This window comes from Rhagoletis pomonella, unplaced genomic scaffold (assembly GCF_013731165.1).
Source record: "Rhagoletis pomonella isolate Grant_MI unplaced genomic scaffold, Rhpom_1.0 Rhpom_scaffold_00003, whole genome shotgun sequence".
NCBI lineage: Eukaryota > Metazoa > Arthropoda > Insecta > Diptera > Tephritidae > Rhagoletis > Rhagoletis pomonella.
In genome coordinates this window covers 100007005-100029201 of record NW_023458557.1, presented here as the reverse complement: position 1 = coordinate 100029201, position 22197 = coordinate 100007005, and the positions used below count along the sequence as shown (strand labels likewise).

The following is a 22197-nucleotide window of genomic DNA, read 5'->3' as shown; positions in this document are numbered from 1 at the left end:
GAAATTTAGTTGGGGGGGGGGGGGGCATTCATGTTTATTTACACCTTCACAGCTCTGCCAGTGCGACAATTATCCGAATAAACTGTGGAAACTGTTACAACGAATGCAATTTATTCACTTTAAATTCCCTGCGAACTCCTCCACTCCAAAGGCATAATGTCTTTGTTTGTTCACCTTCGTCGCCGTCACTTTATTGTTATTGCACAATATTAACGACAGCGAATTATTTTTTTCATTTTCTTTACACAAATTTTTTGTTTTCATGCCACACAGTCGAGTTTCTTAATTGGCATTGACTGTGTGCAGTTGTTGCTGATTTCATCTTCTTATCACGAGATTAATTCATTTTCGCCTGCATTCCGTGTCCTTAAATATTATGACTCCATCATAACATTCTTGTTTTAATATCCATATTCTTTATTAATTTTTCTCTTCTTCTCGTTATTCTTGCATTGCAGCGTTCAGCTTCAAATGAAAGCCAGTTGGTCCTGGACTCGGTCAGTGTCTCCACTACAGGCAAATATAGTTGTGAAGTGTCGGCGGATGCGCCATCCTTTCACACTGAGATCTCGGCCGGTGAACTGGAAGTGGTTGGTAAGTGTCCGTAAATATACTCGTACGGCCATTTCAGTAAAGAATAAAAAATTATGCATGGAAATTATGAAATTATTATTCGGGGCATTGCCAAAGATGAAAAGGTGGAAGTGAATCAGAAAAGTACGCTTTTATTGTACATAATTACATCAAATGCAACTTGAATATATCTTTAACAATTCGTTTATGGTACTATAGAGCAAGAAGAGAATGGTACATCTCAGAATAAAAATAAAATTTCAGAAATTTGGCGGAGTCAACACACTAATTAAATATTATGGGGTATACATTAGGGCGGGTCAATTTAAATGGTAGATTTTTTTTTTCGCCTATGCGCGTATAGCACAGCAAGATTCTACATGTAATTCTAAGCAAATTTTCCGGAGAAACCATGGGTCTAAAATTAATTTGAAGCTTGTCAAATTGCGAAATTAGGTTTCTTAGCTTTTTCGCTAGTGTCGTAAAAAAGTGTTTAAATTTTGTATAAAAACGTGCTGAAGTGCTTTTTTTTTGGTATGAGAAATCCATTTATGCACTTATATTTTTCTTAAAACTTCCACCATAGGGCGCAACAGTGAAAATTTTCATATTTTCTTCGAAAACTAACTCTAAAATAATTTTATACCTATGGATTCTTCGGCTAATTTGGTTAGAATTACACTTTCAAAAAGAATGGTTAACAGAGACAGGTCTTTTTCAAAATTTCAGGTAACAAACATACATTTTCAATTTTTTATCAAATGTTCGTAGAAGTCAATAACTCGCTTTATCAAAAACGAAAAATAATAAAATTTAAAATAACAACTTTTGAGAGTGGCTATACAGATTTCGTGCCTCCATAGGTTTACGCTCCCTCTGCAGTTGACGTCGCAGTTCACTAGAACAAAACATTTATTCATTTTTATTATGGAAGCATAAGCAAATTTAGGGCAGTCACCCTAGAAGTGGTTTATAGCTGTGAGGTCTCGAATAGTCTGCTCTGGATGAAACTTATACCAAAATGCTCAGAATATAACCCTTAACAGCATATCAGAAAGTAAGAGATGCACCCAGAAAAAAGTCAACTAAAAATATTTCTCTCAACACATGATTTGGTAACTATAACCAAATAATGTAACCCAATCATGTGTTGAGAAAAATATATTCAGCTGACTTTTCTGGGTGTAAAGGTATTAGAAATCTTATCAAGAAAATAAAAATATCAGACTCTAGAGCAGAAAATCCTCTACAACAAATTGTTTGTATTAGATAAAATAAAATATCATGAAAACATTTTTTTTTTTTTTCATTTCCGAGATTTTCGCATTGTAGATGACAATTAAAACAATTTTTTGAGTCTTAAAAAAAAATCTTCACGAATTAATTGCAAATAAAGGGTTTGTTCAAGAACATCACTTCTCGCTAATGTTTCTCCCATTAAATTTCTGCCAGTTTCTTCTGAAAACACTCCTACAAACAGGCAGGCTGTAGGTACACCAACACCAACGTTCAAGAAAAATGTCAAAGAGTTAACCCATTTTAGCACATTTTGGCACTTCCTGTAAACATCTTCATAAATAAACAATTCGAAATCAATAAAGACTGGCCCTAAAGTTTAATTGCTTCTTTTAAATGAGAATATTCAAAATCCCCATTCAGCAGGAAGCACCTGTTTACATATATGTATGTAGCGTTATGTTTCCCATTCAATTACTAAAAGCCTTCAACTTCAATTAAAACTATATGTTTACCACATAACTACAGATACATGTATGTGTATACACTAGGGTGGTCTAAAAATGCATGTAAAAAAAAATGTGAAGTCAGAATTTTTATCCTCTCACCTAGGATTCTTCTATACCGAAAAGAATATGCCATTTTTTTATTTTGAAATCAAAAAAATATTTAGAGGTCGCAAAGTATTCCATGTATTTTAATATGGGGAAAAAAACTTCTCGTAGAAACTCTGTTTCTCTTCAGGAGATTCCCAGTTATAATACCCATATATTTTTATAACCATTTTTTTACAGCGACTATATTTTATAGGTCCGCCAAAACCCCTAGAAAATTCGATGGGGGGATAAATAAAAAATGTTGTATTAAAATATGCTGAAATAAACAATTGGATATTGTTACTGGAAGTCTTCTAAAGAGAATCAGAGTTTTCCGATCGAAAAATATTGATTTTCAAGAATTCCATACCATTTTTAAGAAAAGTTTTTTTTTGCATATAAAATACATGGAAAATTTGAGCGCTTTGAGCGACCTCTAAATATTTTTTGATTTAAAAAAAAACAGGGATATATCTACTCTTTTTCGATATAGAACAATCCTAAATTCCGGCTTTGCTTATTTTTGACCACCCTTATACACACATGTGATCACAAACACCTGATACAAAAGTTTTAACATATGTAGATGCGCGTAGATAAAGTCATGTGAAATATAATACGATAAGTGAATTCAAAAAACGTACTTATCATCGTAAAATCTTAAGCTTAAAATAACGGCTAAAATGATTTAAGTTGTGGGGGGGGGCTAATTATATATGTACTTTTTATCAGTTTAATAACATTTCGGTGTAGTTAGAACGACGAATCTTAAGCATACGATTTTACAACGGTTAACACGTCTTGTGAATCCCCTAGATATTTTGACAAGTTCTTATTTTTTGTTTAGTTTAGTTTTAATTATTTTTTTTATAAAAGTGAAAGTCCAAATTTCAAACTTTGCAGAAAAATTTAAAAAAAATTTACAACGAACTTTTTATCAAAAAGTTGTAGGAAAACTGTAAAAAAGCAGTTTTATAGCCCATTAAATTCAAGATTGATAAACCTTCAAGTGGATAAGAATTCGCGTGGATTTTTGATATTTTTTTTGTAATGACGTTATTTTTTTTTTCATATAAAAAATTTTGTCGAAGGCACTTACCAAAAATTAACAAGAATTCTTCCTGCATCTTATTAAGAATTTAGTGCTGTATAAAACTGCATAAGTACTTAGAATTTTTCTGAAAATTACTAATAAAAAGTTTGTTGCTGTAAAATTTTGTTGAAGTCTTCAAATTTTTTCTAAAAAGTTTGAATTTGGATTTCTATGGTTTTTTTAGATGAGCTTTATCTTTATTTAAAACTAATAAACAAAAGAGAAAAGTAAAACCTGGCCAGAATATCGTGTGCCTATTATTTTTCACATGACTATATCTACTTACGTACAAACGTATATGTAGCCAATGTCTATCTACATGACAGCTATGAATTTGTGTCAAAAAATCGAAAAGCATAGCTGAAATGCCAAGTTTAGCCGTATCCAATGAACTACGCGCATATTTTGCTAATGTTTTTCGGCAACGTGCTGTGCTGTGCATCGAGACTTTTATTGCACACTGCAAGCACACTCAGAAAAGGTTATAAATAAACAACGCCAACGCCTGCACATGCACACACACGTGCATGCTCATAGCTCATACATATGTACATATCTATCTACAAACATAGACTTGAGCATGTCTGCTAAACTCAGGAACGATCGACGCCAACTGTCGCTCCATCATTTTGTCATGGCAACATCCGTTTCAAATTGACCATTTGAGACGGTAAAAGCCAAAAAAGGTATAACCAAAAAAACAAAATTATGGGATGTGAAAAAATGTGAAAAGTTTTCTAAGAAAAAGTTGAAGGAGGGACCATAGAAACACAAATAAAAAGAAGTGTGTACAGCTTAAAATAGAGAAATTGCATGAAAATAAACTCCAGACACTTGACAGCATGCCTTGACACAGGAGTGAGGGAGGGCAGACGACGGGTGTGGGGCGGTCAGCGGCGCCAGACAAGCATTGATGCATACTTGGCGCCAGCATCTGCAAATATACATACATACATACATACATACATGTACCTATGTTTGTAAATATGTCTAGCTATCTGCCTGCCTTTACGACAGACGTGCGGCGGGCGACCTGTGCGCATAACGAGCAACGGTAAATAAAGAAACATAAAAACCGAAATAACTGACGAAAAAACTATGAATGGTTCGATGAGCAGGCAAAAAGTTCTGTCATAAAGGTAAATGCACATCAAGCGAAATTGAGAAATTGTTGAAGAAGACCGGTAATTTAGAGGGGGTGGTAGTGCCCGAGAAAAATAGCAGTATGAGTTGAATGTGTAAGAGAAGCATAGTTAAAAACAGCAGTTAAACTTTTATGGCGAGAGTGTAGGTGGAATTTAAACCAAAGTTAATTGTGTTGGGATGCAGTAGCATGGAGATTTGCTGGAATGTTTGTGCGGTATTCGCTAAATATATGTATGTATGTATAGCCGTCATCGATTCGCCAACAGTTAGTGAGTGGCGAAACGAACGAACTCGATGAGGTACAACCAAACTCGCTATCGTCTATCCGTGCTAGCTAAGTTTGTTGTTGCTTTCACATGCAAAATTCTGCTTTAAGCGACCGGAACTCAAACATAGCGAGCGAGAAGTGGCGAATCGATGACGGCTTATGTATGTAGATTAACCTTAGCCACTAGCTAGTGGATATCCTATTGATGCGAAAAAAATTCTATAGCGTACAGCATGCATTTCGATCGAGAGATTTTCAAGCGGTTAAGGAGTGTTTGATGGTCTGCTACAAAGTGGATGAAATAGATGGAGCCCAAAAGATTGATTTAAGACTAGGCTGCGATTAGACGAGGGGGCGTGGCACATCCCATACATCCTCATGGAGGAGGGCTGCCACCTGTTTAAAAAAAATAAAATTCAACTTTAATTAAGCGAAATATTTATTTGAAAAGTATATTAAAAAACGGATGTCAATAGGCTTAAAGGAGTTGTAGTTTGAAAATATTTGGAAAAAGGTTTGCCACCCGTTTGAAAAGTCTATTTTAAATTAATTATTCCCAAGCTATCGGAAAAATTAAGTATGGGTGTCAAATGAAAGACTGTTGAGAAACTTTCAGATTGAACCTATAGAATATTACCGAGGAGTTTTAAAAGGGTTGCCACCCATTCAAAAATTAGATTCAAGTAATTTAAATGAATTACTACAATATGGGTATCAATCTAAATGTTTTTTGAAAATGGTTCTAAATGGCTCTAAACTACGTTTAGGAGGGTTGCCACCTGTTTGAAAAACCAAATGCTACTTGACTTAAGGGAATTTAGTATCTACATATGTATCACAATGTGGGTGTCAGATGAAACGAGTTTCATAAGACTTTAGTTCGAAAATATATTGAAGAAGGTTGCCAGCCGTTTTAAAAATTGAAAATCTACTAATTATACTCAAGTTAAAGTGTCAAACGTAAGAGTGTTTAGAAATGTTCGGCTTGAACGTGTAGAATTTAGTGAGTTTAGAGTGTTTCAAAGTTTGATTTACATGATATATTCGTATAAAATCTACGAAGAAAAATTTCCCTTGAAAAGCATTTTGAATATCTTAAAAAAAAATATCAAAAGTAATACTTTCGGAAGTCACTGTAAGTATAGTGCGAGTGTAGGTTTACGGTAATGTGTATTACTTTAACGTGCTCAAATAAGCTTGCGCCTCTGCTTAGAGAAACAGCTGCCAAAAATTGGTCACAAAGTGCAAGATTGCACAAACAGTTAACTGAATAACTGCATATAACCGTGTTTATTGCAGCTCGGCGCCCAATGCTTTTATTACTTTGGCTCTACTCGCTTTCGCCATTCATTTCATTTTAAAAGCTATTATTAAATGCTGGCATCTGTACTGAGAAAAGCAGTTGAACCAAGTAAAGGGCACGGAATTAAAATCAAGAGTCTTTTAGTAGGTTAACAACTGTTACTTTTTTATTTTAATTATTTTGAAACACAAAACACCAATAAATATCGTATAATTAACCCCATTTTCGGTTTAGAAGCGGTTTCAAGAAACTTTCTGTCGAAAAAAAAAACCTTTAGTCTCTCCGCATAACTGCAAGGCATATTTTACAGCGCTCAGCATACTTTTTCGCATTATTTGTTGTATAATTTGCTTTGTCGTTCCGTAAAAACTAGGCGTTCACGGCCATTCGCGCTGTCATCGGCGCTCACGACAAACAGGTAAAGTTTTTAAACAAATTTCCCTCCTTCGCTAAATTAGGTCACGACATTCGCCGCAAGCGTCCATAAGCAAATCCATAGGAAACAAAAAGAAAACTCATTAGCTTATTCAAAACTCACGAAATTGTTCGCATTGAAATGCAGCAACGAAATTGCGATCAAAGTAATAAAATATTTATGCATTGGCCATGGCAGTAAGATATAACCACAAAGAAGCGGAAAACGATAAAAAGAAGGAATTAAAAATATGTTAAAATATTTATGAGAATACAAGATACTCAATGCTAAGAAAAATGCAGGTGGATTTAGTAGTTGAACCATCGACCAATTATTTGGAGGAATAGACATTTTTTATTAAAAAAGCAAGCTTTCGAATTGCAAATTTATATAAAAACAAGTAAGAAAGTCTAAGTTCGGGCGGAGCCGAACATTAAATACCCGGCGCAAGTATTAAATATATGTTTCTTCACCTTTCCGAAACCTACCGCTAGATGGTAAGCCGGGGTGTATCAATTTTGAGTAAATTGGCGTCCTTCAATTTGGAAATATTGAAGTTTCAAGCATTTCTGAAATTTACCGTTATATGAAAAGCGGCCGTAATTTTAGTCCGATTTCAATAATTTTCAACGCTTTGCTTTCATGTGGCAAGCCCAATAACCACACCGAGTTTGGTACAAATTGGTAGAACGGTTACCGATATACATACATATATGTGATCATAAGTGGGCGGTGCCTCGCCCATTTTCCAAAATTGTACCATAAAAGTATTTCTTGGTAAAGAATTTTTGCAAGCATCAATTTTGAATAAATTAGCTTCAATATTTACTGATTTATCGAAGATTTTATATTTCTCTAAATTACCGTTATATGGGATGTGAGCGTGGGTATTGTCCGAATTAAAAGATTTTTGGCCATTTGGTATGGTGTACCAGGGCCAACAACTGTGCCAAGTTTGGAAGAAATTGGTGCAGCGGTTACGAAGATATACACATGTAACCATAAGTGGGCGTGGCTACGCCCATTTTCCAAAAATTTATAATATTCTTATTTTTTGTCTAAAAATTGTTGTAAATATCAATTTTGAGTGAATAATCTTCAGTAGTTACTAAAATATCGCAGTTTCCGTATTTCTGGAAATTACCGTTATATGGGAAGTAGGCGTGGTCACAGTCCGATTTCGCCCATTTTCAATACCAACCTACCTTGGATTAAGGGAAACTGACATATCAAATTTCGTTGAGATATCTCAATTTTTGCTCGAGTTATCGTGTACACGGACGGACGGACAGACGGACAGACGGACGGACAGACAGACATGGCTTAATCGATTTCTTTTTTTCATCCTAATCATTTATGTATACATTTGTCTATATCTATCTCGATTCGTTTTGGCTGTTACAAACAACCGTTATGTGAACAAAATTAATATACCCTTGTGCACAAGTGCGCTCGGGTATAAAAAAATCACATTTGAAATATTTTCACAAAATCAGTTAGAGCAACAAAAGTCCAACTGAAGTAAAATAATTCATACGCTTAACTCCCTCATAAAGTATGTAGTAGATAAGCGCACTCCAAAGGGGAAAATATTAAATTCACATTTCTCATTTCAACTATTCAACTTTGCAAATGCTTTACACTGGTACAACTTACGATACGCCACTCTCCAGAAACTTTTCGAGAGCCACTTTTATCCTCCTCATTTAATTGTTTTTTTAATGAAAGTTGTGGACTTTTGCGGCACCGGTGCAAAATAAAAAAAAAAAGCAAAGCACAAAGCACTCAGATTACCAGTTGCTAGCACAAAAGCTGGCTCCTCCTCCTCCTCAGCAGCTTGCAGTTAACAGCTCTCGAACACAATTAAACGACTTTTATTGTGTCCGCAGAGAGCAGGGGACACAGCGACGGAGTCGAACGGAGAAGGGAAGATTTCGGTTGTAAAAAATTGAAGGTGTCGAAAAGTTTATTAAAAACTACAAGCAAAAATGATAGCACTTGTCCGTAAAGGGTGCTAGCAAAAAGTGGCACTGGGCACTCAACCAACTAAAAGTAAGCAACAAACAGGCAACGAGGCAGACGCCTGCGCTGCTGCAGTCGCTCATTTATTGTCAGTCGTTTTATTTTTCTGTTTTTTTTTTTTTTTTTGGTAAAAAAGGGGAGGGTGGGGGTGGGGCGGTTGCTCTATGCAAATTGTCACCTGGCCGCCTTTTAGGTGCAAATTTTACTAATGATTTCGTTGTGCATTTCGCTTTTAAACTTTTTCGTATTCAAAGTTTTGTTCAGTTAATGCACTTTCTCCAATGCGGTGTGGGTGCTCGCTCATCTCTGCTCTACTGGGGGGTTTCCTCGCTCTTTTTCGCACATTCTCCTTTGTGGCGCATTTGCGCATCAACGCTTGGTAAGCGCTAATGATTTCTCAGTCGGTTTCATATTTCGGAGCAAAAAGTTTTTAATAATGCTGCATTATCGCTACATATTTTTAGGCATTAAAAAGTTTCACCTTTGACCTGCAAAATGTTGGTGCATTTCGCTTTCGTTGAAGGTAATGATTTCATCGGCCCAACTGGCACTTAATTAACCGATGACACAGAGATAACTGCACACCTATCTGCACTTTCAAATTTATGAGCTAATGGTAACTAAAAGGACCTATTAATAAGGATATGTACATACATATTCAAAAACATACATATGTATATGTACAAGCAGGTTAAATAATGCAATTCCCTGGTTGTAAAGTTTTGTGGAACTTCTTTTTTTATAATTGAATTACACGAAAGCGGTCAATTATTTCAACTTAATCTCCATTAATGAGGTCATGTCAAAGGATGATTCCATTAAAGTCCGAAAAGAGTGTATTACTGTTAGATTATAACTAACACATACCGTATTATCCTAATGTGTTCCGGTGACGAATTTCCGCTTTGCAGGCTAAATACTATGATTTTTTCATACACTGAGAGAGAAAACGCGTTGCAATATTAAGAAAAATGTTATGAATTCACTGATGGAAATGACGCATAGTAAAAATGAATATTTTTTATTTGATTATCGTTTTAAAAAAATTTTTTGATTTCCAAAGGGTCAGGGTTTATGTCCTATTGCAGGTAGCATGGATATATATATTTTTTTTCTGTGCATCTTAATTTTGAAAAAACATCCGTGAAGTGCAAAACGCTTCATATTAATATGGGCTTATTTGAATTGCATATTTCCATACTAAATACTAAAATTTTTATACTAAAATTTAGAACGAATTGGGTTGGTGGTCTTTCATATGCGTATTTTTTTTAATTTAGCACGTTTTTTATTATATATATTTTTTTCTCAGTGTAAGAAATGGCCATTGAATGTTCATTAGCAGTAACTAAATCTTAGCCCACAACTAACACGTTACTATTGTTTCAGAAGTACCGGGAAAAGATCCCATTATCACAGGCATAAGACCGAGATATCGCGTTGGTGACATTGTACGAGGCAACTGTACGTCGCGACATTCCAAGCCAGCAGCAAATCTGACATGGACAATAAATGGGCGAGAGGTAAATATAATCAAAAACAGACAATTTCAACACAAATAAGAAGTTGGTCGAATATTTACAGAAAAAGGCAATTCATTTATAGAGGGATAAGGGAAAACTGTTCTAAAATACACAATTAATTTATTTTTCCTTGAATAACTAAATAGCAATCTGTGGCCTTTTCTACGAGGTTTATCAGCCAATTCACTAAAGAAAAGTTAATTATGCTGAAGACATCTTTTTTAAAACTTTATGCTTTAATATTTATCCTTGGAAATTTCCACTAGCTAACTTTGGGAAAAATATGGGTTGAGGACCACTAAGTGCATGTGTTTTTGTTTATTTAACCATTTTCTATTATTAACAATTTTTTACGGGACCCCTGGAAACATCAAAAAATGCAATTGGGGGTCCATAAAAAATCGCTAGTAATAACAAGTAAGAAAGTCTAAGTTCTGGCGGAGCCGAACATTAAATACCCGGCGCACGTATTAAATATATGTTTTCCACCTTTACGAAACCTACCGCTATATGGTAAGCCGGGGTGTATCAATTTTGAGTAAATTAGCGTCCTTAAATTTCGAAATATTGAAGTTTCGAGCATTTCTGAAATTTACCGTTATATGAACAGGGGCCGAAATTTTAGTCCGATTTCAATAATTTTCAACGTTTTGCTTCTATGTGGCAAGCACAATAACCACACCGAGTTTGGTACAAATTGGTAGAACGGTTAACGAGATACATATATGTGATCATAAGTGGGCGGTGCCACGCCCATTTTCCAAAATTCTATCATAAACGTATTTCCTGGCAAAGAATTGTTGCAACCATCATTTTGAATAAATTAGCTTTAATATTTACTGATTTATCGAGGATTTCGTATTTCTCGAAATTACCGTTATATGGGATGTGGGCGTGGTTATCGTCCGATTTTAAAACTTTTCGGCCATTTGGTATGCTGTACCAGGGCCAACAACTGTGCCAAGTTTGGAATAAATTGATGCAGCGGTTACCAAGATATACACATGTAACCATAAGTGGGCGTGGCTACGCCCATTTTCAAAAGAATGTTAATATTCTTATTTTTCGTCTAAAATTTATTATAAATATCAATTTTGAGTGATTTATCTTAAGTAGTTACTAAAATATCGCAGTTTTTGTATTTCTGAAAATTACCGTTATATGGGAGGTAGGCGTGGTTATTGTCCGATTTTGCCCATTTTCAATACCATCCGTCCTACGCCTGAAAGAAGTACACGTACCAAGTTTCGTTAAGATATCTTAATTTTTACTCGAGTTATCGTGTGCACAGACGGACGGACAGACGGACGGACGGACGGACGGACAGACAGTAACCGCTTAATCGATTTCTCTTTTCATTCTGATCATTTATGTATACATTTGTCTATATCTATCTCGATTCGTTTTGCCTGTTACAAACAACCGTTATGTGAACAAAGTTATAATACGCTTGTGCACAAGTGCGCTCTGGTATAAAAATGGTAAAATAAGCAATGGGATGTTATGTATTATCACCTGAAGGGAAACAAATCTTTCCGAACAAGAAATATTGGTTTTTAAGAATTCTTTAACATTTCTACGAAAAGTTTATTTTTCATATAAAATACATGGAAAGCTTAGAGCGCCTTGAGGGATGTAATTTTTTTCGGTGTACAATAATCATAGGGGTGAGAGCATTAAAATAACGCCTTTACTTTTTCACATGCATTTTTGGACCACCATAATGAACATACATTCATATATGTATATGTATGCATGTATAGAAAACGTCCGATATCCCAAGATACAATTTTCCACCTCTACCCGATAAACTTGTACGATTAAGGGCAGTGTCACACGATTGGTACATTTGTACAGATTTGTAAATTTTTTATATTGCGCTTTTGGTACACATAAAAAAAAATTGGGACGAGAACTTTTTTGTAGTCACAATACACCGAATTTCTATTAAAACTTTTAACAAATTGTTTTTCGTGATTGGGATAAAGAAAAATATTTGTGCATCCACGCGATTGGGATACTATTTGCACCAATCGTGTGACACTGGCTTAATAGACGTGTTCAAAAAAAGGAAAGAAGTCATCTAAGCACAGAAAGTAATAATTAACATAGAAAGCTTTCCAAAATAATGTCATAGACATTTTTCCGCTTGACCAATAAATTCGTTCGCTCAATTAAATTCTCTACGCCTTTCCGCTTGTGAGGCCAGTTTGTTTAATCTACGTACGTACTCGTAGATATAAAACTTTTAATTACATACAGGAAGTTAACGCCCAAAATATGCTAAATTTCCTAAAAATTTAATTCATATGCACATATGTAATTAATGCATGCGGTTGTGCCAAGCTAAGTGCTGAGCCAATCAACGTTTAAGTATTAAATTTAACGGTTTGTTAAATACTAACATATACATACATACATACATATGTAAATATTGTAAACAGCAATGTGCGGCGAACTATGGATAAATTTTCGAAAAATATAAGTTTGATACGAACACACATGTGAATACATACATAAGTGCACATTTAAATATGTTGTGTCTGTAAATAGCAGAAAGTGGTGATTTGCGGCAAGAGAAGGGCAACATTTTATGCGAATTTTATAGGTATTCGTTCTAAATATTCGTCTGCAAATGATGTTTTCATACATATGTATATATGTAACTGCATATAAACTAGGGTGGTCCAAAAATGCATGTGAAAAAGTAAAGTCGGAATTTTTATGCTCTCAACCCCCTACGATCGTTCTTTACCGAAAAAAAGTATACCCTTATTTCCATCTATTTTATATGGGAAAAAATACAACTTTTCGTAGAAATGGTATAGAATAGTTAAAAATCAGTATGTTTTTAACAAAAAAAAACTCTGTTTATCTGCAGCAGATTCCCAGTAATAATACCCAATTGTTTACATAACCATTTTTTCATCGCAAGTTTAATTTATAGGACCGCAAAAAACCCACAAAAACCTCGAAAAATGCAATGGGGCGACCAATAAAAAATCGTTAGTATTATAAAATGGTTAAATAAACCATTGGGATTTATCACTGAAAATCTCCTAAAGAGAACCCGAGCTTTGCGATCGAAAAATATTGATTTTCACGAATTCTATACCATTTCTACGAAAAATTTTATTTTTCCCATATAAAAATACATGGAAAACTTTGAGCGCTTGGAGCGACCTCTAAATATTTTTTGACTTCAAAATAAAAAATAGGGGTATACTTTTTTCGATATAGAACAATCCTAGGGGGTGAGAGCATTACACTTCCGACTTTACTGTTTTTGGACCACCCTAATGTACACTGGCGCCAAAAAATAATATTTAATATTTTTTTTTATAAAAGCCTAGGGAGTTATACAACAAACAACAACAAATCTGCTTTTCTAACTTTGAACAAAAATTAAAAAAATTCGATAAATTTTCAGCAATTTTTTTAATTTTTTATTTAGAATTTATAGAAGAATTTTTGGTATGAAGTTTTGTAGCCAATTTAATTTTAGTATAATAAAGAGGGAGTTTCGAGTGGCTGGAAAATACCGTTTGTTTTTTTTTACAATTTTTTTTTTTTGTTGACGATGCTAAGCATTGTCTTCCACATAAACAAATTTTCGAGAACACTTTGTATGAGAAAAAATGCGTGACACTGTCAGCAAAAAAATTCCCAAAAACCAACGGCATTTTTTAGCCAATTGAAACTTGCACTTTAATGGGCTACAAAACTGCATACCAAAATTGTTTGTAAAAATTCTAAATAAAATGTTTGTAAATTTGGTGAACATTTGTCGAATTTTTATAATTTTTGTTAAAAAATTTAAAAGCGCATTTATATGGCGTTTGTTGTATAACTCCCTAGGCTTAAAAAAAATATATATATTAAACATAAAATAAACTAAAGAAATATAGACAAAACTCTCCTAAGTACGACGAGTCTATTATTTCTGCCGCCAGTGTATGTACATACATATGTTGCATTTATTTCTACAAAAACCATGCCTCGTAGCGAGTATCAGCTGCGTGTAGTGACTTCTTTTGGGCTAATTTGCAAAATCTGACTTAACTGCCGAAATTTAAACATATGCAAAATACTGCTAAAACATCCAACTCACACACGCTGACACACACACGCACACGCACACTTGCATAAGAGCCTGCTGCAGCACACAAGCGTGTGCATGATGGCCACACCGCTGACACGCCTTAATGTTCCGGCTGGACATTAAGCATAATTACAGGCACAGGATGTAAGGGCAACAACAAAAACAATGAGCTAACAACCAAAAAAAAACACACTAAAACTGGCCATGGCAAGCATTTTCGGCGCCACTGTTGCATACAACACGTAGAGAGACCGCAACAAACATGTCGCAACAATTTTAACATATGCCACACACACACACACACACACACAGGCACAACCATGTACTGCGAAAAGGGCCCCACTTGCAAAACACATTACCACAAAGCCGAGAGGTTGAAGGCACCAGTTGCCATTTGCCTGACAAACTTTAGCTGCATCCAACTGCAGCGCTCGTCGCACACACACACACACGCACGCCCAAGCCCAAGCTCATTTAAAGACAGCAGCAGCTGGCATGTATTAGCAGCATTATTTTGGGTGCGCAGCTGCCGGCACATTATTTCTGCTTTGGCCATGCCGCATGCCGCATGCCGCATGCCGCATGCCGCTTTCGAACCTGTCGACCCATAAAGCACACCTTCGCCTCGTCGCAAGACCGCAAATTTTCGTTGAAGTGCACATTGCTGCACATTTCTAGGCGTTTGCACTTTGAGTGTGCCGCCAGCCAGACAGCATAGCATGGCTTTGGTTTTTCGCCCATGTCAGATATGCGTGTGTAGTTGTGCATAAAGGGGTTGCATTGCACTAACTTGCCGTAATTGGAGACTGCAGGGAATTAAAAGTATTTCCAACTCAGGGCGAGAGATCTAATGCGAATACTTTCGGCAGATTTGTTTTGTTTATGCTCGTACAAAGACTAAAAGTCAAATGTATAAGTTTGAAAATGATCAAGTTTTTCTCATTATCTATTTGTTTGGCAACTTTGATTGGCGAGTATGCGAATATAATCGCACAAAGTTCATTCAGAGGCGGGAGGAGTTTTGCACGATGTGGAAAATTTGATTTCTATGTGACTTTTATGTGAAATTTTTAACCAAGCCGCATTTGAACGAAATACTTATTATTTAGATTCGGATGTCGCAAGCAATATGACTAAATAAGTGTGGGCATAAGTTGCTTAGTTAAATACAAATTTTGGTTAGGTTCAAGTCTTTCTACTTAAATTTGCGCTAGAGTTATATGTATGTTGTAAGAAAATGATGATTTCAGTTTTAGTAAAGGACGTGATGTGGTAAACGATGGAGGATTACACTACGATCAGAAGCTTCAGTTTATGCGGCGTTTTTGCCAACTCCGTCAACTTGCCGTTCATTTAAAAAAATGCACATGCTACGAGATGTATTAGTTTAATAAGCAATAATAAATATTTTAAAAATAAGTCTTAAGCAGCATTTACATGGGGCAGGTTGTAAGCGATTCAACATCGGCTGAAAAGTTAAAAGCGATTTTGTAGCTTTCTGGTAAATTAAAAATAATTTGCACAGGCGATTTTGTTGAAAGCGATGTTGTATCGCTTAGAAAATCGCCTCCTATAAATGCTGCTTTAGCTATGAAATTTATTTGAGTTAGAATGTCTCACTCGGAATTTTCCGCGAGTGTAATTCCGATCGCTCGATAGTCCGTTTTTGTAACCAATTACATTGTAGCGACGCTAAAATTACACAAATAATATATCCAGACACGCAAACTCAATTGTGGGTCGTAGATTACGAATCCGTATAACGTTTTGCTAGATCAGATAATTTTCCCAAGATATTTTCATTTGAAGTTTGCATTGCGAATGGAAAAAAAATCGAACTTCAACAAGGAAAACGTTGCATACGAGTACGCCTAGGTACGATATGGTGTATGAGTAAAATTATTTCCGGCCCCTATTTCATACAAAAAATTATTGCACATTTTCAGTTGACAATGAAAAACTTGTTTATTATGCTGAATTTCCCCATTAGGCATTGAAATGAAAAAATTCTTGTTCCATTTCAAAAATGCCATATGGAAACGAATATAATGACTATAGTACTTTTCTTAAAGCAATGGCACATGTATTTTTCAATGCCCAACTTTTTCATCGAAATTTTGTAATTTAAAGCCTAGTGGAAATCCGGCATTATGCATCTATTTTCAACGTTAGTACCTTTTTTTTAATTTTTTCCTTGCTAAAGTTTGACCTTTTTTCATAGAAATGAAAATATCTTAGGAAAATTACATGATCAGGGAAAACCGTTTACAGATCCATAGTCTACGACAAAATATTAAGTAAACGTGTTTCGGCGGTTATTTGTGTCATTTCGAAAGTTGAAAGTGTTATAAGTTGGAGTTTTAGGGGAATAGCAGTGAACGGGTTTCGGCGAATCCCAATGAAATTCTCCGCTTGATATTTATTTAGCACACTTTAACGCTCTAACTGGAATTTTTAACGAATTTTTCATACACGGTGACCCCAAATAATATTTCCTGCTTTATATTTTTGTATAACATTTTTAACCTCTAAATGCCATTTCTTCTTCAAAATACTGGTCAAATATACTCAATGAAAACTTTAATCCACTTGAAAAACACTGTTGATGAGGGAATGCAAAATCGAATATCTAGTCATATCGCATTGCTTTAAGTCACTGCGTTCTCACAAATTTGTATATAAATTACCTTTTTGCATTGTTGCAGTTTTTCTTTGGCATCCACAAGCTGATATTGAAAATATGAATCAAATTAGCAGAATTAAATTATTTGAACAGCTACGTGCCTGCGCTTACATTTCCAAACCATTTATGTCGCTTTCCCTTAGGAAAATAAATTTTCGCAACTAGTAGTCATATTTTATATTTGTTTGCCACTAAAAACTTCCGCTAAATCCCATTGGGCGCGCACAGTTGCACAGCTACGCAACGCCCACTCATAAAAAGGCCAAACTTTTCAACGATGGGTTCACTTATAAGCAGTGTTTACCTACAGTTACAAAACTTCTATCCAGCATGCACACAAATACTACAGTTACATAAACATACATACGCCTACTGTATATTGCCAAACTTGAAAGTGCATAGAATTCGTTAGCCATATTTTTCCGTGCGCCGCTTGTGGGAGCATATATTGCACTCAGGCAAAACACGGCGCACTCATGGCTTGCATGTGCTGTGCTACATAGTCGAGGCCAGCCGACGACGCACACACTTGCCTACATACCTGTCTGCCTGCTAATAATTCAGTTTTACTGTCGCCTCGATGTGGTTTGTTTATTTAAAGTTTTTATGTGATTGTTATTCTTAGTGAGAAAAAGAAAAAGAAAAAACAAACCGGAAGCGTAATAAGCCATTCGTGAAAATTGTCGCTCGTTGATATGTTTATTTTATTAAAACACACGAAAATAGTGCAGGACAAACTTTTGTGTGCGCGCCTTTCATTTTGCTGTTTCGATACTTGGGCCAAAATGACACTGTTACTAGCGTACATGCATACATACATATAAAAATGTATGCTTGTGTGCGAGCAATTGCATGCGCCTTTGCCATTACACTTTTAATACAAATTGTCATAAATTTGCAGTTGTGTGCAGAAATTTTCATTTCGCTTTGCTCGAGCAAAATTGTAAAAGTTCTGCAAAATATGGAGACGATTTTCGGCAATAACAATAGCAATCTCATGCTGTATATAATATAACAAACAGTCACACAAACTGACAATTTATTTAAAGCCAGTTGAAAAGTCATTTACGGGAATAATTTAATTTTCGTTGAGTTATGCAATTGGCAAGAAATTTGCCAATGAATAGGAAACAAAGTAAAGAAAAGCTTTCTACTTTATTTTACTTCAATTTGTTGCTGAAATTTTGGAAATCTTAATCACTTATTTATATACATAAGTCTAAACTGTATTAGAGCTTCTATCTTAGCCGGTGTTTTACTCAGTACGAGTCTAAAATTTAAAATGAGTTTAAACAAAATCTAAGTTGAGTGCTCTGACTCAAAATACAAGCCTGCAAGTCGACGTCGATATTTTTAATACATATTTTATTTTTGGTATTTTTTTTTAACTATGCTCCTTTAGCTAAAATTGTTTTTACTATTCCCAGAGTGAACCCCAATTTTATTTCATGATTAGCCTTCCAATTAAATATCAATTTATTGCTTTGACCTCCTCTAAATAAATTGTTTTCATATATGTACATTAGGGTGAGCCAAAAAAAATCGAATTTAACGAATTTACGGTCTTAAAAGGACCATATTTAATGAGAAGAAAATTCACCCATTTGGAAAAAATTGTATTCCTATTTTAAAAGTTATCGGTGGGCATTTGAAATTTTCCATTTTAGTGTGTGTAAATTTTTTTTTTCATTAAAAATATTATAGCTTTTGCACCGCTAGGCAAATTCTTGTGGGGCATCAGATTGTCTAAAAAATAAAACTTTATAACTTAATTTTATTAAAAATTAAAAATGATATTAATGTTTATAAATGCAATAAAAAATTAATAAATGAATTAAAATTCTTTCTTCTGTGACAAATCTAGTTCATAATGTAAGTTCTTTAATTTAGCATGAATATTTCTAGTAATAAAGCCCTAAAGCTGCTTATTTCTGCTTTTTTCGGAGTAAAGCCCATATATTTTTGAGTATAAACAATCAACTACAGAAAATTAAAATGCCCTACAAAAATATGCCTAGACAATTTTTTTATCTCAAACGGTTAAATTTTTAATGAAAAAAAAATTGTACATGTTATTTAAATGGAATAATTCAAATGCCCGGCGAAACCTTTTAAAATTTAAATAAAAATTATTCCAATAATTATTATTTGCCTCACCCTAATATGTGTACGTATGTATCTCCTTCTTCGTTTATGACATCTATAAATTTATGGTAGATAATTGAAAAATTTCTCAGTCGCACAGAAGCAATAATAGCTGATTTGTAGTCGCTTAATATCAATAACGAATGAAACTTTCTTAATCAAAATTTTTTTTTCCAAACTTTCTCATCAAATTATTTCTTTCTCTTTCAGACCAACCCCTCGCACATACGACACCACAAACCACTGCGGGAGGCGCGCGAACTGGAGACAGCCATTTCGGGTATACACTTCGTCGTCACACCGCAACACTTCAGTGGCGGGAAGTTAAAGGTAAGCAAGAGAAATATAGTGAGACAACTCAAACGCCTTGAAGTAGGCACTAAAACTTAAATTGCTCTGCTGAGCAGTGAAATAAGTGCGAAGTGACACACTGCGTGGACAGCATTGCACTCCCATAGAGTTACATGCATGCGTACGTGCGTGTTTGTTTTATGACCATAATCCAACAAATGGCTCGCAAGTCATTCAAGTCACAACAAGCACGACGCCACTAGCAAACAAGCGCCGCTAATTAAGCTATTATGCGATAAACAAAAACTTCAATGGCAGTTGGGCAAAAGGGCATCAGGGCCCATAATTGAAATACTCACAAGCAGATAGTGGCTGCTGAAAATTTGTTGCGCGCCAAACAAGATACGACGATACATAAAAGTGGGATTACACTTCCTGTAAGAAAAAACCGTCTTGCGCGCGGAGTCACGGTCAGTTTTTATGAGGTCACGTTGCTGTTTAACCGCCCAACAACAATAATGGCATACTTTAAGGAGCAACAAAGTACCAAAACTGCTCATTGTAGGAGGAAAAACATACATTTGTATATAAACAGTTAAACATCCTTTGCCCTTAATTGGCCGCACTGAAATTATGTGGTTTTTTGGCCACAAGTACACTGCTGTGTTGCCACATATACATACATTTAGGCGAGTGAGCACACACTCGCCATTTAAGCCACTTGATACTCCCTAATTGTTTCTTTTGCGCTTGCTTGCGTGTCTTGCGGCCGGCGCAAAAAAAATGCAACAAGCGAAAGAGTTTTTATGTACATTTATATGTATGAATGTATGAATATCCCCCCCGCCCCTTCTTTTTCTGCCTGCCTTTTGCTCACATTAAGTGGCCGTCTGCTCATAATGTAGAAATGGTTTATTGCTTGCGTGCGCTATTCATATTCGCTAACCGTCCAAAGAGTCAACCGAACAAAAACGCAAGCACAACAAACGAAAATTGGCACAAAAACATTGCAACAGCTGGGTCGCAAGTGCATTGGTGATGGCCCATTTTCAATGACTGTTTGGAGTCATTAAGTAAAACGCGCGCAGTGTACAAATTTCTTAGGTTTAGGTTAAGGCACCGCTTGTGAGCAAAGGAAGTGAACAAAGTGCTTTAATGACTGATTCTTTAGAGAAGGCTTCAAGTATGTAAACAAAAATAGGCAAACAAAAGTACGAGTATTTATTTTCATTTTTTTTAACACAGCAAATTTGCAACCTCCCTCTTATTTATCAGCTCGTCAGCACTAAAAGCAACATTTCGTTTGATTACTACTTTCAGATACGCTGCACTGCACACATTCATGACGTCTATTGGAAATCTACGGAAAAATCTATCGAGGAGGAGCGCCACAAGCACAACATAAATTCGGTTAATTCTTTCTCAGAAGACTACTTTGATTTGGAGGACGAACATCTGGTTGATCGTTCAGACACCTATATGACACATATAAAGGGTAAGAATGCAACCTAATATAAAGATTTACATAAATCAAGTCATCGGATTTACCTCCAATTAATACAAATATTTTTTTTCTTCATGCTTATATACACTCAATAAAAAACTACTGCTATACCTGTTTTTGTATTAATAGCGATGAATCTGTACGATCTACCAGCAGTTATGTTTCAGGATCTGATTTTTGAGTTAGCTCATTTTAGGTCTAGGTGTGCGATATGTATGTTCATTAGGGTGCCTCACCAAAAAAAGTTGCAGATTTTTTTTTTATTTTAGACGTGCGCCAAAATAATCAATAAAATGTTAAGATTTAAGCTAATACCTTCAAAATCTCATTACTTTGATTACGTTAATACAATTTTTAAACGTTTTATGCAGACCTTTAAGCTTAAACTTATCTATCTAAAGTGATTTTTTGGCAGAAAATATTTTTTAAAACAGCATACTTTTATTTATAACTCCATTTTCAAATCAGTCTAGCTCAAGTAAATCTTAATGTTTTTTCGAAATATTTTTGGGGAAGTCTTAAAATACAACTCATTTTGTAATTCCGATGGGAAAACAGTATCTACCGATTTTTTATTTTTTTTATATGAAGAGTGATGCACCCTAATTTATATACTTTGTAAGAAGATAATGTGCGACTCCGTCAGGAAAAGTATGTATAATAAATCAACGAGATTTTTTAGCAACATCAAACTATAAATTTATTATACCCGTACATACTAAAATTGAATAAAATAAAAAACTTCGCAATAAAAAATTTTCTAATTTTCTAAAAATTTATTTAATATTCCTGAGCTTTGCACAAAGTTCAAAACATTTGTTTACATTATTTTTTTTTTGTTTTTTGTAAATTTTTTTACATAAAATTCGCGAAAAGATATGAAAATAAAACGTGTACCTACACTTTTGTGGTTGCCTAGTTCCTTATACAATACTTGAAATGTTTACGTTTCGGTAAATTTTATTAAAATTTGTATGAACGGAATTAGTGAAATGAACAGAATTTAGTATTTTCTCAAACTTGTGCTAACAGAAACTTTGATAAGCAGTTTAAAATACATGAAGTTAGAGACAGAATTTCAAATGTTTAAGGACAACAGGTGCCTATGAGATTATGGCAACAGTAAATAGGCATGCGCATGTACATATGTATATGTACATTAGGGTAGTCCTTAAAAATCAAATTAACGATTTTTTTCAGTCTCATCCCCCCAATCGGTAATACCATAGTCGAAGATATCACATATAATTTTTGGTCCCGATTGGGGTCGGTTAAGGCGTAACGCAAAGGGGTCAAA

The 22197-nt window shown here is 34.8% G+C and overlaps 1 protein-coding gene and 1 long non-coding RNA gene across 11 annotated transcripts in view; one reads left to right on the top strand and one right to left on the bottom strand.

The window, feature by feature from the left end:
- LOC118735985 overlaps nucleotides 1-22197 on the bottom strand; it is a 310322-nt gene that overhangs the window by 154421 nt on the left and 133704 nt on the right. The window lies entirely within an intron of this gene.
- LOC118735978 overlaps nucleotides 1-22197 on the top strand; it is a 154016-nt gene that overhangs the window by 128431 nt on the left and 3388 nt on the right. For 8 of the 9 annotated variants that reach the window (XM_036466062.1, XM_036466067.1, XM_036466060.1 and 5 more), the window contains 4 exons: nucleotides 459-594; nucleotides 10042-10175; nucleotides 19316-19435; nucleotides 20717-20891. In XM_036466062.1, coding sequence (XP_036321955.1) covers nucleotides 459-594; nucleotides 10042-10175; nucleotides 19316-19435; nucleotides 20717-20891 — 565 coding nt within the window. The remainder of the gene's footprint in view (nucleotides 1-458; nucleotides 595-10041; nucleotides 10176-19315; nucleotides 19436-20716; nucleotides 20892-22197) is intronic. The other variant, XM_036466068.1, reaches the window with a different exon arrangement.